The 14,728-nt window shown below is 37.0% G+C and overlaps 1 protein-coding gene across 3 annotated transcripts; it reads left to right on the forward strand.

The window, feature by feature from the left end:
- Nucleotides 1–10,058: 10,058 nt before the first annotated feature.
- Nucleotides 10,059–14,723, forward strand: LOC121440232 (acidic proline-rich protein HP43A-like). 3 transcript variants are annotated; one of them, XM_041640992.1, is made up of 4 exons: nucleotides 10,059–10,159; nucleotides 10,901–10,981; nucleotides 11,090–11,904; nucleotides 14,626–14,723. In XM_041640992.1, the coding sequence occupies exons 1-3, from the start codon at nucleotides 10,096–10,098 to the stop codon at nucleotides 11,884–11,886; spliced, it is 942 nt and encodes a 313-aa protein (XP_041496926.1). In that variant the 5' UTR covers nucleotides 10,059–10,095; the 3' UTR covers nucleotides 11,887–11,904; nucleotides 14,626–14,723. The 3 variants fall into 3 exon arrangements, with proteins under 3 accessions (XP_041496926.1, XP_041496909.1, XP_041496917.1); XM_041640975.1 differs by having other exon boundaries at nucleotides 10,901–11,904; XM_041640983.1 differs by having other exon boundaries at nucleotides 10,901–11,892.
- The last annotated feature ends 5 nt before the right edge of the window (nucleotides 14,724–14,728 follow it).

Consider the following 14,728-nt stretch of genomic DNA (forward strand, 5'->3'; position numbering starts at 1 on the left):
TACAAACACAGACTGACACACATATTGTCTATTAATTGCATATCTGATTTTACACTTATTAATTATTAATAATTAATTTATTAATTAAATTTTTATGTTAAAACATTAAAATATTTCAAAGAGATACCATATTTATGTTGATATTCTTGGTTTACTAGAGAACCATCATATTCTGTGGCTCTGCTGTCATTGATTAGTTAATATCTAGTCAATGGACTTTTAATCTGATTTCTGAGTTTCACTAGTATAGGCTGTGTCTCACTTTCCATCTTTCTAAATATGTCTTATAATTTGCAATTAGTTGTTGAAACCGGATTAGTAAAACTGGCTGCATATTTGCTTTGTGGCCAAGTATGCCTTTGAATACCTGATCATTTTCCCACTACTTCCCAAGTGCTGTGGTTAGAGGCACATGCCATAAACACCTGTAAAATGAAAGTTAACAGGATAAATCCATTTAACCAATAAAACTTATTTCACATTTTATCAGCCACATTTCAGAGGGCATTATGTCCTACATGGTTAGTAAGAATGGGTAAAGGAAACCAGAAACAGAAGGGAAAGGAGTAGAGAAAGAGACTTTTATCTATATCATTTAAGATGTTAAAAATGGATGAGAAACTATCGTATTAAAAATTCCCTATAACTTCTCTTTGTGCTTGTTTCTTTCAGATAATGAGAAAGAAGATAATGGCCTCACTGGATTATTCAAGAGGAATAATGTGACCATAATTTATCTTCTTAATAACAAAAAAATCACAAGCATGCCATTTCTGACTCTTGTCTCTATTTATGGGTATAGGTTACTCTGGAATTTGACTACCTTATCAACAATTTATGATCACCCAAGAGCCTGTGTCATGTATGCATCTACCTTTCTATTTCCTTGTGTATACAAATCAGCTGACACATGAAAATTTTTCTAAGTACAATTGACTATCTTCTAAATCAAATACTATTTGTATTTATATAATATTCCCATACTTTTATATACACGTATGTTATATGTATATCTAATAAATTTTCAACAATTCTTGTACTTTTAGAGGAACAGACAATAATGTATATTGATAAAGAATGTCTAGAAACAGACATTGTTAATATTTCCAAAATAATTGATTTTATCTTCTTGTATGTTCTTCCACATTGTATACACTTTAATACACTGTGCTTTTTTCCTCTTAATATTCACATAATGTTCACTTTCAAAGTATAGTCAATATTTTTATTAAAGACTATATAGAGTCTATAAAGTAGTTAGTGTGAGAAATTTTAAAGGATATAATATGTGAAATCCTTTAGAAATGATTTTGAGGCCTACAATTTTTTTTCTTGCCTAGGACTCCCAGTATAATTGCAAATAAATATATGTGATAATAGCATAATTTGGCAAGCTAGGTTCTAGGGAATCACACAATATTTTGGAAAACAACATTGCCTTATATTGCCCTAATTCACAGCTAGTATATAGTGTAATTTGCTCAACATAGATCGATAGATAGATAGATGATGATACATAGATATATAAATAGATAGAACCCACACACAAATGTGTGAGTGTGTGTGTGTGTGTGTGTGTGTGAGAGAGAGAGAGAGAGAGAGAGAGAGAGAGAGAGAGAGAGAAGACACAGAAAGAAAATCCTGTGTTATTCCCAAGGTATTAGGGCATTTCTCATTACTAACTTGAGTACAATTAGGAATAGAAGTTCATTTTAAGAAGATGTTTAAGTTATCAGACTTTTAAATCATGTTTAGTTGGGGTTTTGAAGATGTCTAAGCACACTTTCTGTTCTTACATTAGTTACAGGTTTGTTCCTAGTACTCAAACAGTAGTGTAAAACTCCCTCTTTCTTCATTGCTAGAAATCTTTTGCCCTATTTTGACCTCTGAAGACACTGCATACATGTGGTGCTCATACACATTCAGGCAAACACTGTTATCTATAAAATAGTAAATAAATATTAATAAATATAAAAGTTATAATAATTATAGCTCACAAGGAAACGATACTCAAATAATCAAATATTAAGGGTAAACCCAAGAAGTTATAAAGTGTTAAAATCTCCAGTTATGTCAATTTTGAGAAGCTTTGCTTACACACTTAAGGCTTTAATTTAGGAAAACAAGTATCAGACACTATGTGTATCAAACACATTGTATAGCATCTTCATTTCCAAATCCATAGTATTAGCCGGGCGTTGGTGGCGCATGCCTTTAATCCCAGCACTTGGGAGGCAGAGTCAGGCGGATCTCTGTGAGTTCGAGACCAGCCTGGTCTACAGAGCTAGTTCCAGGACAGACTCCAAAGCCGCAGAGAAAACCTGTCTCGAAAAACAAACAAACAAAAAAAAACAAACAAACACCAAATCCATAGTATTTTTAAGATAACATTCTTAAAAGAAAACATTACTATATCAGCCAATGTCTTCTTGTGTACAATATTTTCTGTTGTTAAGGATCACCATTTTAACTGATAAATAAATTTACAAAAGTCTTATGAAGATTAATCACAAATGTAATTTCTCTGTCATAGTCAACAAAACTGAAAGGGATTATCGAAGTCTGAAGAACATTTTGACTTCAGACATTTCTATACAGACTTTGTTTTCCCAGCTGGTTTTTGGTCTTGCTTTGTTCCAGTATTTCCTTGCTATCTTCCCTCCCTATGATGGTAAACAGATCGTGTGTGTGTGTGTGTGTGTGTGTATCATGTACCATTATAGGTTGGAAGCATATGATCTTGTTTTATATGTTTATTTTTATTTTAGGGAATTTCAGTTAAGAGATTGAATAATTCTCAGAAAAGACTTTGAACTTGGACATTTAAATATTGTTGAGACTGATAGAATATGGAAACATTGAAGTTGGAGTAAATGCATTTCTGTATTACAATAAGGCTACAACCCTTTGGTAGCTAGGGAGTACAATGAGTTGGTTTGAAAGAAAATGTCCCCCCAGGGTTATGGCTTTATTTGGGTATATGACCATCTTGGAAGATGTCTTGTTGGAAGAAATATGTCACTGTGGATCTAGACCTTGAGGTCTCATTTGTGCTTAATATACTGCCAGGCTACTTCCTGTTGTCTGCTTATCAACATGTAGCACCTCCTTCTCCAGCCCCATGTTGGCATGCTCACAGCCATGCTCCCTGTCATGATGATAAAAAACTAAACCTCTGAAACTGTATGCAGCCACCTCAAATCCAAGTTTTTCTTTGTAAGAGTTGCCATGGTTAATGTGTCTCTTCACAGCAACAGAAACCCTATCTAAGCCAAGGAGGATCAGTGAATTAGAATAATACCATCTCCATAGTTAAGAACTTTAACAACATAACTAGAAAACATATATCAATATCTTAATTATGAAATTTTACTTTCATATTTTCCTATATATTGTGTCCAACTATATTGCTATTGTTCCATAATTTCAAATATATATATATATATATATATATTCTAAAATCTTAATTACCAGTACAATATTTGCATATACGTGCATATAAACTTTACACATACACATTTTTTATCATATTAACATTTATGTATATATCTATATTCATGTATGTATATACATATAAGTAGCATGCATATATATTTAAAGCTCTGATGTGGGATGTCATGTCTATGTGTTGGATTTATTTGTTAATGAATAAAGAGCTGGCTTGGCCTATAGCATGGGAGAAAGAATTACGTAGTCAGAGAGACGCCATGAAGCCACTACTGGAGATAGATGTGCTGAAGCTTTGCTGATAGGCCACAAACTCGTGATGATGCACAGATTAATGGAGATGGGTTTAACTAATATGTAAGAGTTAGTCAATAAGAAGCTATTGCTAATGGTCCAAATGGTGACTTAATGAATACAGTTTCTGTGTGATTATTTTGGGACTAAGCTAGTTTGGTGGCCAGCAACCAACAAGCTGGCTTTCTCCAACAAAGCTCATATCCACATATATGCATGCAGACAGACACACAAATATATATGATTTACCAAGGCTTATATGAATGGAAAACACTTGAAGGCAAATGTCACAGGTGATTTCATCTTCTCAAGCACCTTTGCAGACACGTGATCAGGATGAGGTTGGTGGTGTGTCTAGTTTTCTAAATTCTCAGAGAAAATGACTGAGGTCCATACCAAAATTTTCATAAATGGAAGTCTAGGAAGCTGTAGTCTCAGTATCTACATGTTTGCTATTGACAGCCAAAATCAATTTGCTTATTTATGGCAATTCCTTTGTGAACAAAATTAAGGCACAGAGAAAAATAACTGTTATTGAAATATTTTGAACAAAATCAGTTTTATACTCAGAGATTCAGAGAGAGAGAGGAGACATCTTGAGAGTAAAGAGATAAGATTATTTGAGGGGCATGTGATTATTTAAAATCTAAGGTATACAATTTAAATCTAGTGTTGAGTTACTTGTAGAAATTTTAGTGAATTTCTTGCAAGAAATGTGTTCAATATTCTTTCTTGAATGTATCACATTGACATTTGGAAAGAGATCTGATTTAGCACCTGGTTGAAGGCATGAGTATTTCGAATCCCAATATGAGGCCTTTAATATCTCCACAGGGAGAAATATGTCTGAAAAGGAGCTAGAAACCTCAATCCTAAAAGGTGGTGTTACACAGATTACAGAAGGAGGCACACGGTTGCACATCCTAAAAATAGTCAGCCATACAGAATAGTAAGCAGCCTTTGCAGTATTGTATGGCACAAAAATAACCCTTAGATTTTGCACAATAGGAGAAAATGCATGTCATGTTTTGAGAGGAATCATTGGTTGTGTAGTACTCATCATTTCTGTTCCTATGTTGAATCCATAATGCCAAAACCTCAGAATCAGACTATATGTATAAGTAGGAATTTACTTTAGAAATGATTCAATAAAAGATGAGGTATCTTTGTCATCCTTAATTGAAGCTGAATTGCATACCATTGTGTTGATTTTTTTTTCAATATTTTGTAGCAGTATAATATATTAATTAATCCAGCAGATGATATGTGGCTCCTACTCTTTATGATTCTCAGTGATCCATTGAAATTTATGCTTACAGAAAACACTTATTAAAACCACAAACTTTATAAATCATGAGCTTATAAATTTGTCACGTTAAAATTTGTATCAAGACTGTCAAAATGACTTTCCTGTATATGTTTATATTAGGTGGTTTTCCCACCAAACTTAAGCTGTTTTGGAGTGGACAAAGGTTCTACTTCTCTCTGTAGTAGACCTAAGAAGTAAATGGTATCACTAAACTGGAGACACAAGATAAATTAGTTACTAAGATTGTAGATTAGATTACAGTGAGCTGTATATTTTTCCCAGTAAAGTAATTCCAGTGCTAAGGTACTAAGAGAAAAGATAGGTGAGACTTATTTTCCCTTGGACAAACATAACCCAGAGATACAAGCAGACAATGTTCGTATACATTGTTGATACTATTCTATGTACCAGAAATGGAAAGCAACCCTTACTTTTTTATGAAAACTATTCCCCAGACTCATATATATGTAGCCCCCTATATTTCTCCAATAAAACATGTTGGCTCCATTGCAAATCCTTTCAAATTGACACTGTTTTGCCCTGGAAAATGCACTTCAGGAACTCAGGGTTCATATAAACAAAGCCAAAAATGAGATCAACAATATGTGTGTGGGGGGGGGGGTACTCCCTATAACAGTAGTTATGCCCTCTCAAATCTGTGAAAGGTGAACAGAAATATCAGTGGTCCCAGATTCATGAAGACTGTACCAATTGCCTTCCCTTTTATAGATCTCAATGAAGCTGCTCTGGTGGAAACTGCATGCCTTAGAACAGATGGAAGTATCTCGCCTAGGAATGTGTGTGTTTATCTATGTGTATGTGTGACCATGTGTTCTAGCATGTCTAATGGGCCTTTGGGTTGGAAATGTTTGGCTGGTCAATGTAACACAAATATTTTCGTCACTCATGATCTCTTAGCCTCCTCTAGGATTTTGAGCATTTCTCAAATCCATCTTTTCTCCTGCTCTCCCCCATCCAGGCTAGAAGAAATTTGCAATCAGAAATAGTTTTCCCTTCATTGACTTGCTGGAGGGCAACAGAGTTTGATTCATAGGGCAGGGTCTGAGCCATAGGAGGCAAAGTGGTTACTAGATTCCCAGCTGGCTGGTTCTGTAAAAGTAGGAAAATCCTGATTCCAGATGGGAGACTTTTGAATATACAGTTCTTTGAACAAACACAATGTGTGAGGATTAGATTTTGTTTCTGAAAAACAGGTTTTATTTTTCTTTCTAGCTTGTTCCAGAATAGTCTCATGATGGTAAGACACAGTGAAGCATCATTCTCTAAAATGCCATGGTGATTTCCCTGAGGTAGGCTGTCAGAAAACTGGAGCACATTGCAGTAACACAGCCACCTTGGAAAGTTCTCTTTGTATCTGGAGATCTCTCAGGTGGAGTCAGCAGTCCCCACTGCAAAATAGCCTCCTGGTGAAAGCAAGTCATGTGGCTCTTGAACATATTAGCCAGTACACAAGTTGTCTGTCTTTCTTTTAATAGGAGGGTATAAATTTGAACTGTATGAAATTATTCACACCCTAGTCAATACTGGGTTTTTCAAGTGGAAACTTCTTCTCCAAGGAACCTTAAAGGACAGGTTGTTTTCTTGGTAAATCAGACTTTCTCAAGACCTCAAATTAATAAAAACTTGTTTGCCTTTTAATTGTTTTAATTTTTATTGTTTTTATTGTGCTATAAATTTTTCTCTGCTCCCCTCCCTTCCTCCCTTCTCCCCTCCACCCTCTTCCTTGACCTCCACACTTCCAGTTTACTCAGGAGGTCTTGCCTTTTTCTTCTTTCCATTTAGATTTATGTTTGTTATAATATGTACTCACTTATAAGTGTTTTTAGACATAAAGTAAAGAAAAACTAGACTAAAATTTACACCCAGGAGAACCTAGACAACTAAGAGGATCCTAAAAATGTGTTTGCTATCTGATTTTTTTCCCTGTGAATTCAGTTAAAGAGTTAATCATATCCAATACAGTACATAGAGATCTGTTTATTTTATCTTTTGGTGCATTTTTCAATCAGGAGAGCAGGGATAGAGCATGAATACAATTCAAGTAAAATCACTCAGAATAAATATTTTTTCTAGAAATTTTTCCTAGGACTGGGAAGTGAAAAAGCATTTCAAGAGACTCAAGCTACTGGGTTTACAGGATTCCTCCACTTTGTAGACATTGGACACTTGGAGTTTTTATGTTTTTCGTCCCTGGGGCGGAACACATCCTTATTCAGTGTGAGCAATCTTTTGGTTCCAGGAATCACAGCCTCTGATAGCAATGGACAAAGTCATCTGGGACCTGTGTCAAAATGCTGCCACTTGCATGGGGTGAGGGACTGGAGATAAGGCCTGACTTGTATTCCTATAAGGACATCACATACAGAAATGATGTAAAAAAAAGAGTACTTGCTTATGAAATTGTCAACAATTAAAAAAATTAACAAAAGAAATAGAGAACATATGGACCCACAGGGAGACACCACTGCAGGACATACACGAAAAAAGAATTCATCATAACTAAACATTGAAAGACATGGAGAAAGAGCTGATGGAGCTTTCACAACTTGTCAGCATTGTAGACTCCAAAACTTCTGTTTCTGCTGGCCTGGTCTGTAAATTATTTTAAAAGTCATGCTGAATTAATATGAGGACCATCTGTTTCAGTGTACATAAATCAAGAACTATTTGTGTGCTTGTTATTGAGTCCATAAGACCAGCGAATACCTGAAGGATTCCTCACACATCACACCTTGGAGCTTGCTGCAGTCTCAGTCAAGACTGCAGTCTCTTTTCAGTGATGTTGTTTGCTCTGAGGTCTTCTAAATCCTCACTTCATAGGTGATATTTTTCTTTAGTGATGCAGTAATCTCTTTCACACTTTCCCTACAGTGAAGAAGGTCAGGGAAATGGCACCAATTGTATGATGTGTAGTGGAATTAGTATAGGGTAAAGATGACTTTTCCCTGTATGTCACTCTCATACCAACTCACAGGTGAGCATGGCCCTCCTCCTGATCTTATCTTATATGATGTTTAACTATAATTAAGAATGTTGGTAACTCATATCCTGGTATTCTGGCTATACAGGGTCTGCAGAATTAAAAATAGTTATGGTAATTACCTGAGAGATCTTCCAGGGCAAAACAACCATACCATACAGCCAATCAAGCCAAGGGGCATGGGCTTATCCAATTTCCATATAGCTACGGAGAGTTGTCACTCTGTCTGTAAAAATTCATACTGAGAAAATCTTCCTGAATTCTCGGGAAAGGACAAATTACAAATAATGTAATGTACAGTAGAGGAAACAGTGATCTGCACTCAAGAAGGAGCTTGGTTTGAATTTCCAACCAATGGCCCAATTGCATTATTTATCTCAACAAAACAATTCACAAAATTTAAAGTAATTTTAAATTACTTTATTTAATTATATAATTAATTTAAATTAATTATAATGAACAATAAAAGGAGGTTCATAGTAATGCATTATGAAAATAACAGTTGCATAGGTTAATAAACTTCCTATTGTCAGATAAAAGAGAAAACATACACAGTTACAAAGGAGAAACCAAAGAGAGCTGAATGGAAATATGATGGCATGTTGCTAACAAATTTTAAATATAAAATTGAGCAACAAAATGAAGAATAGAATTGATAATGATATGGAGTGTTTTATAACTTATCCTGTAATGTTTGAGAAAAATATCTAGTTATACCATAAGAAAAGGCAGGGGGAAAATTCTTCAACAACTTTCTAATAGCAGCAGTTTGGATAAAGACAGGTTGGATATGAAATTTAATTAGCATGCTACAAAGAAAATACTCTGTGGTAAAGACCACTTTTAGAAAACAAAATAGACCCCAACTGAAAATGAGAACATAATTCTATTAATTCTACAATAAAATTAAGTAATTTGCTATCATCTGCAAATTTCAGTTGTATTATAATCATGGCCATTCATTGGTTACTAGCAGTGATTGATAACATTTCCTAAAAGTGAGAAGATATAAGCCCAAGTTCATAGAACATGCTGTAAAAGGATTTGACTGTGGAAATCTCAGATACATGACGCAGCATATGCTTGTCAAAGCATTTTGTATTTGTGTTAAAAGTTGTAGAAATCCCATGGCACTTTTTGTAGAACTTTTGTTAACAGGGATAGAATCTTTAAGAACTGGGCAGATGGCTCATTTGCTAAAGGGCTTTCCTCCAGAGCTTGAGAAACAAAGTTGTGATTGCCCTGAATCCAAGTATAAAGCCAAGTGAGAGGGCACATTTCTAAATTCCCAGCAATAATGATCTGGGAGATGGAGATACCTGTATCTCTGGAGTTGCAAGCCAACTATTTTCTCAACATGATGATTTCAGATAAATGAGATACCTCATCTTAAATACAAGGTGGAAATAGACATTGACTACCAACTGTCCATGATTTACCATGCATGTAAAAAATCACACAAAAAAACCACATCAATACACATTGATTCAAACATACATCTAAAAAACAAAACAATTTTAGTTGTGTAAAGCTCGAAGTAGTCCCCATTTTGAAATAAAAAATAGGAATTTTAGTCAGTTTTTATTGGCCTGATTTAGATAAGGCTGCAGGAATTTCATCTTATCCAAAAAATGACCTCTTTATAACAAAATCATATCTAGTTTATAACCAGTAGTTACAATATGATCAGGGGTCCATTAGTGAAAATAAGAGATAAAGATATGAGGCATCTTTGTGTTTGCAAAAAAATCAGTTACCATGATCACAATCATATTGAAATTCATGTAATTGCAAAACTCTAAAATAGGGATTGACATCATAGTTATGCTTTATCAACTGTTAGTCCAAGTCACACTATCAATGCCTCACATCATACTACCTGGCAGAACTCCCAAAGAGGAGTCAAGGATGCAGTGTTTCCTACTTTGTCAAAGGTGAGGTCACCCAAGATGCAGATCAAAGGTATCATTCTTCTGCTGAGGCTTATAAAGGCAGAAACCCCACTGCATGCAGCACAGACTTGAAAGAAACTCCAGACTCCAAGATGCTAGTCGTCCTGTTCACAGCGGCCTTGCTGGCCCTGAACTCTGTTCAGCGTGTCAGTGAAGGTAAGAAAGCATGACAGCTTGTTCAGTGAATCTGCTTGTCGGTAGCAGATCATATGTCACTCCAGAATGATGCAGGGAGAGAGAAGAAGACTAGCAAAAAGACAGGACTGTAGCATCAGTACCAAGGAAATGCATTTCAATCCTCATCCCAAACCAAGGATATGGATACCATCATGTACAATAGAAACTTGGTTAAGTATATGAACGATGAAAAGGTTAGATAGATGTCTAGATTCACCTTTCTGTGTTATGAAGAATAAACCAGGAAAGCTCACAAAGGGAAAAAAATCCAGCTGTGAATATCCTTTAATGAAGTAGTCAGTGGACAACAGTCATCTTGCCTCAGAGAATGTAGAACAGAAGAAAGAATGTAGGGCCATTTTGGGGTAAGATAGTCAAATAACCAATTTGAAAATCCTATAATTTTGCTTCTCTCTTGACCATGGAGACAATGCCTAGAAAACTAGTTGTTTGAGATTTCTAATACTAGTTCCAAGCATCAAGATATGATGTTTGATACCATCAATACATAGATTAAGGAAAAATTTCTTTAAAAAGTAAGTGGGAGAGATTATGATGACAATTGGCAAATTGTTAAAAGGAACTGTGTAATAGCCATCGAGTTCTTAATTAAAGGAAAAAGGACATTTATCTCATCATGAAATTTCTCTTTTTTTGCTATGTACCAAAAATAATCTTTAGTCTGCATCTCAAAACCTAATCATGGATACTTTGTTGCAGCATTCCCCCAAGGTCTCTCTCCCAACCAAGGTTTCAGTCTTAAGCAAGGCCCACCCCAGCAAGGGCCACCCCAACAAGGAGGCCAACAGCAGAACCAAGGCCCTCAGCCAGGACACCAGCAAGGCCCACCCCAACAGGGAGGTCAACAGCAGAAACAAGGCCCTCAGCCAGGAAGACCCCAACAAGGAGGCCAACAGCAGAACCAAGGCCCTCAGCCAGGACACCAGCAAGGCCCACCCCAACAGGGAGGTCAACAGCAGAAACAAGGCCCTCAGCCAGGAAGACCCCAACAAGGAGGCCAACAGCAGAACCAAGGCCCTCAGCAAGGAAAGAAGCAGGGCCCACCCCAACAAGGAGGCCAACAGCAGAACCAACGCCCTCAGCAAGGAAACCAGCAAGGCCCACAACAACAAGGAGGCCAACAGCAGAACCAACGCCCTCAGCCAGGAAACCAGCAAGGCCCACCCCAACAGGGAGGTCAACAGCAGAAACAAGGCCCTCAGCCAGGAAGACCCCAACAAGGAGGCCAACAGCAGAACCAAGGCCCTCAGCAAGGAAAGAAGCAGGGCCCACCCCAACAAGGAGGCCAACAGCAGAACCAACGCCCTCAGCAAGGAAACCAGCAAGGCCCACAACAACAAGGAGGCCAACAGCAGAACCAACGCCCTCAGCAAGGAAACCAGCAAGGCCCACCCCAACAAGGAGGCCAACAGCAGAACCAACGCCCTCAGCGAGGAAACCAGCAGGGCCCACCCCAACAAGGAGGCCAACAGCAGAACCAACACCCTCAGCAAGGAAACCAGCAAGGCCCACCCCAACAAGGAGGCCAACAGCAGAACCAACGCCCTCAGCAAGGAAACCAGCAAGGCCCACCCCAACAAGGAGGCCAACAGCAGCACCAAGGCCCTCAGCAAGGAAATCAGCAAGGTTCACCCCAACAAGGAGGCAGACCACAAGGACCTCCCCAGGAACAGCGTCCTCAGTAAGCAAAGGTACATTGTCAGGTAGGATTTGTGTTACTTTTGATGAAAAACCATATTCCTACAGTTTTGCATTCACAACATTCAATAACTCAACTTTAAAAAAATATTACATGGTTTGTGTTCTCAGTACTACTTGGATATTTTGTGGTGGTATTAGAAGATGATTTATGCTTCGTTTATTCCTCAAGTTTTGTGATCGTTAGGAGCAATGTACATGAGTATACGTTGGTTTTGGAAAAAAGAGCAATGTTCTCCTTAAATTCTGCTGCCTCCTTGCTCATGTCAGCATCTCTACCTGCTCACTACTTGCTTCTCTGGTACATGGAATCTTAATGCAATGCTCTTAAATGTTACCTTCAGTTTTAGAATATATTCATATTAGCATATACCCAAAATATAAAAATTTACTAGAAATCAAGACATCAAGTTAAATCTTTTTTTATTTTTAAAAAATTCTACCCCCTTCTCTCCTCCTATTTCCCTTCCCTTACTCCTTACCCCTCTCCACCCTCCCCCTCTTCCTCTCTCTTTAGTCCAAAGAGCAGTCAGGGTTCCCTGACCTAGGGAAGTCCAAGGTCCTTCTCCTTTCATCCAAATCTAGGAAGGTGAATATCCAAACAGACTAGGTTCCCATAAAGCCAGTACATGCAGTAGAATCAGAACCCAGTGCCATTGTCCTTGGCTTCTCAGTCAGCCCTCATTGTCAGCCACATTCAGAGAGTCCAGTTTGATCACATGCTCTATTAGTCACAGTCCACCTGGCCTTGGTGAGCTCCCATTAGATGAGCTCCACCGTCTCAGTGGGTGGGTGCACCCCTTGCAGTCCTGACTTCCTTGCTCATGTTCTCCCTTCTCCTACTCCTCATTTGGACCTTAAAAGCTCAGTTCATTGCTCCAATGTGGGTCTCTGTCTCTGTCTCCATCCATTGCCAGATGAAGGTTCTATGGTGATATGCAAGATATTCATCAATTTGACTATAGGTTAAGGACAGTTCAGGAGCCCTCTCCTCAGTTGCTCAAGGAACAAGCTGGGGACATCTCCTTGGACACCTGGAAACTCCTCTAGAATCACGTATCTTGCCAACTCTAAAATGGCTCCCTTAATTAAGATATCTACTTCCCTGCTCCCATATTCACCCTTCCTCCATCCCAACAATCCCATTCCCCCAAGCTCTCCCCATCGTTCCCTTCTTCCTTCTCTCTCCCCATCTCCCCTTACCCCTATCCCACCCCTACCCCCAAGCTCCCAATTTATACCTGGTAATCTTGTCTACTTCCAATATCCAGGAGGATAACTATATGTTTTTCTTTGGGTTCACCTTCTTATTTAGCTTCTTAAGGATCATGAATTATAGGCTCAATGTCTTTTATTTATGGCTAGAATCCACTTCTGAGTGAGCACATACCATATTCATCTTTTTGGGTCTGGGTTACCTCACTCAGGGTAGTGTTTTCTATTTCCATCCATTTGCATGCAAAATTCAAGATGTCATTGTTTTTACCACTAAGTAGTACTCTAATGCGTGTATATTTCACATTTTCTTTATCCATTCTTCCATTGAGGGGCATCTAGGTTGTTTCCAGGTTCTGGTTATTACAAATAATGCTGCTATGAACATAGTTGAACAAATGCTTTTTTAGTATTATAGGACATATTTGGAGTTGTTTTTAGATAATTACCATTTACCAAAATTAAATCAAGACCAGGTGAACAATTTAAATAGTCCTATAAGTCATGAGGAAATAGAAGCTGTCATAAAAAACCTCCCAACCAAAAAAAGTCCAGGCCCTGATGGCATTAATGTAGAATTCTATCAGAACTTCCCAGAAGAGCTGATACCTATAGTCCTTAATGTGTTTCACATAATAGAATCAGAAGAGTCATTGCCAACCTTTTTTTATGAAGCTACATTCACCCTGATTCCAAAACCACACAAAGATCCAATCAAGAAAGAGAATTACAGACCAATCTCAATCATGAACATAGATGCAAAAATTCTCAATAAAACTCTGGCAAACAGAATCCAAGAATACATTAAAAAATTATCCATTATGATCAAGTAGTCTTCATGCCAGAGATGCAGGGCTGGTTCAACATACAAAAATCTATCAATGTAATCCATCATATAAATAAACTGAAAGAAAAAAAACATATGATCATTTCATTAGATGCGAAAAACGCATTTGACAAAATTAAATCTTATAAGTATATGTGATCATCTCTCCTCAGTACCACCATCATTAAAGGCTTTCACTAATTCATCAACACTCAATTAGAAACACATACACACAGACAGATTTTTATTATTTTTTATATCTGCACATTATACTTGTATTAATTAAAATTTTATTTTAGATTAGCTAATAGCTTGTCAGTGAATTTTCAAGGTGGTTTCAATATTTTACTAGTGTAGGATGAGTCTCTGTAACCATCTTTCTATATATGTCTTATAATTTGCATGATTTTTCTGAGACATCATTAGTATAGCCCAGGCTGGCTCCAAACTTGCTCTGTGGCCCTGTATGCTCTTGAATTCCTGATCGTCTTCTTTCTTTCCTCAAGTTCTCTGATTATAGGTATATGTCATAATCACCAGTTTATGATGGAATGCTTTCAGACTAAAGCAATATATGCAATAAAATATATTTTCTATCTACATCATTTACATTGCTAGTAATGGATAAAGAAACTTCATCTTATTATACTTTCCTATAACTTTCTTTTGTGTTTGTTTCTTTCAGAAAATTAGTAAGAAGATAATGACTTTGCTGCATTGTTCAACGGGAATAATGTGATCACATTTTATCTTCTTAGAACCAATAAAATCTCAATTATGCAATTTCT

This window comes from Microtus oregoni, unplaced genomic scaffold, assembly GCF_018167655.1.
Source record: "Microtus oregoni isolate MIOR12 unplaced genomic scaffold, Mior012 000002F_ref0000024, whole genome shotgun sequence".
NCBI classification, from domain to species: domain Eukaryota; kingdom Metazoa; phylum Chordata; class Mammalia; order Rodentia; family Cricetidae; genus Microtus; species Microtus oregoni.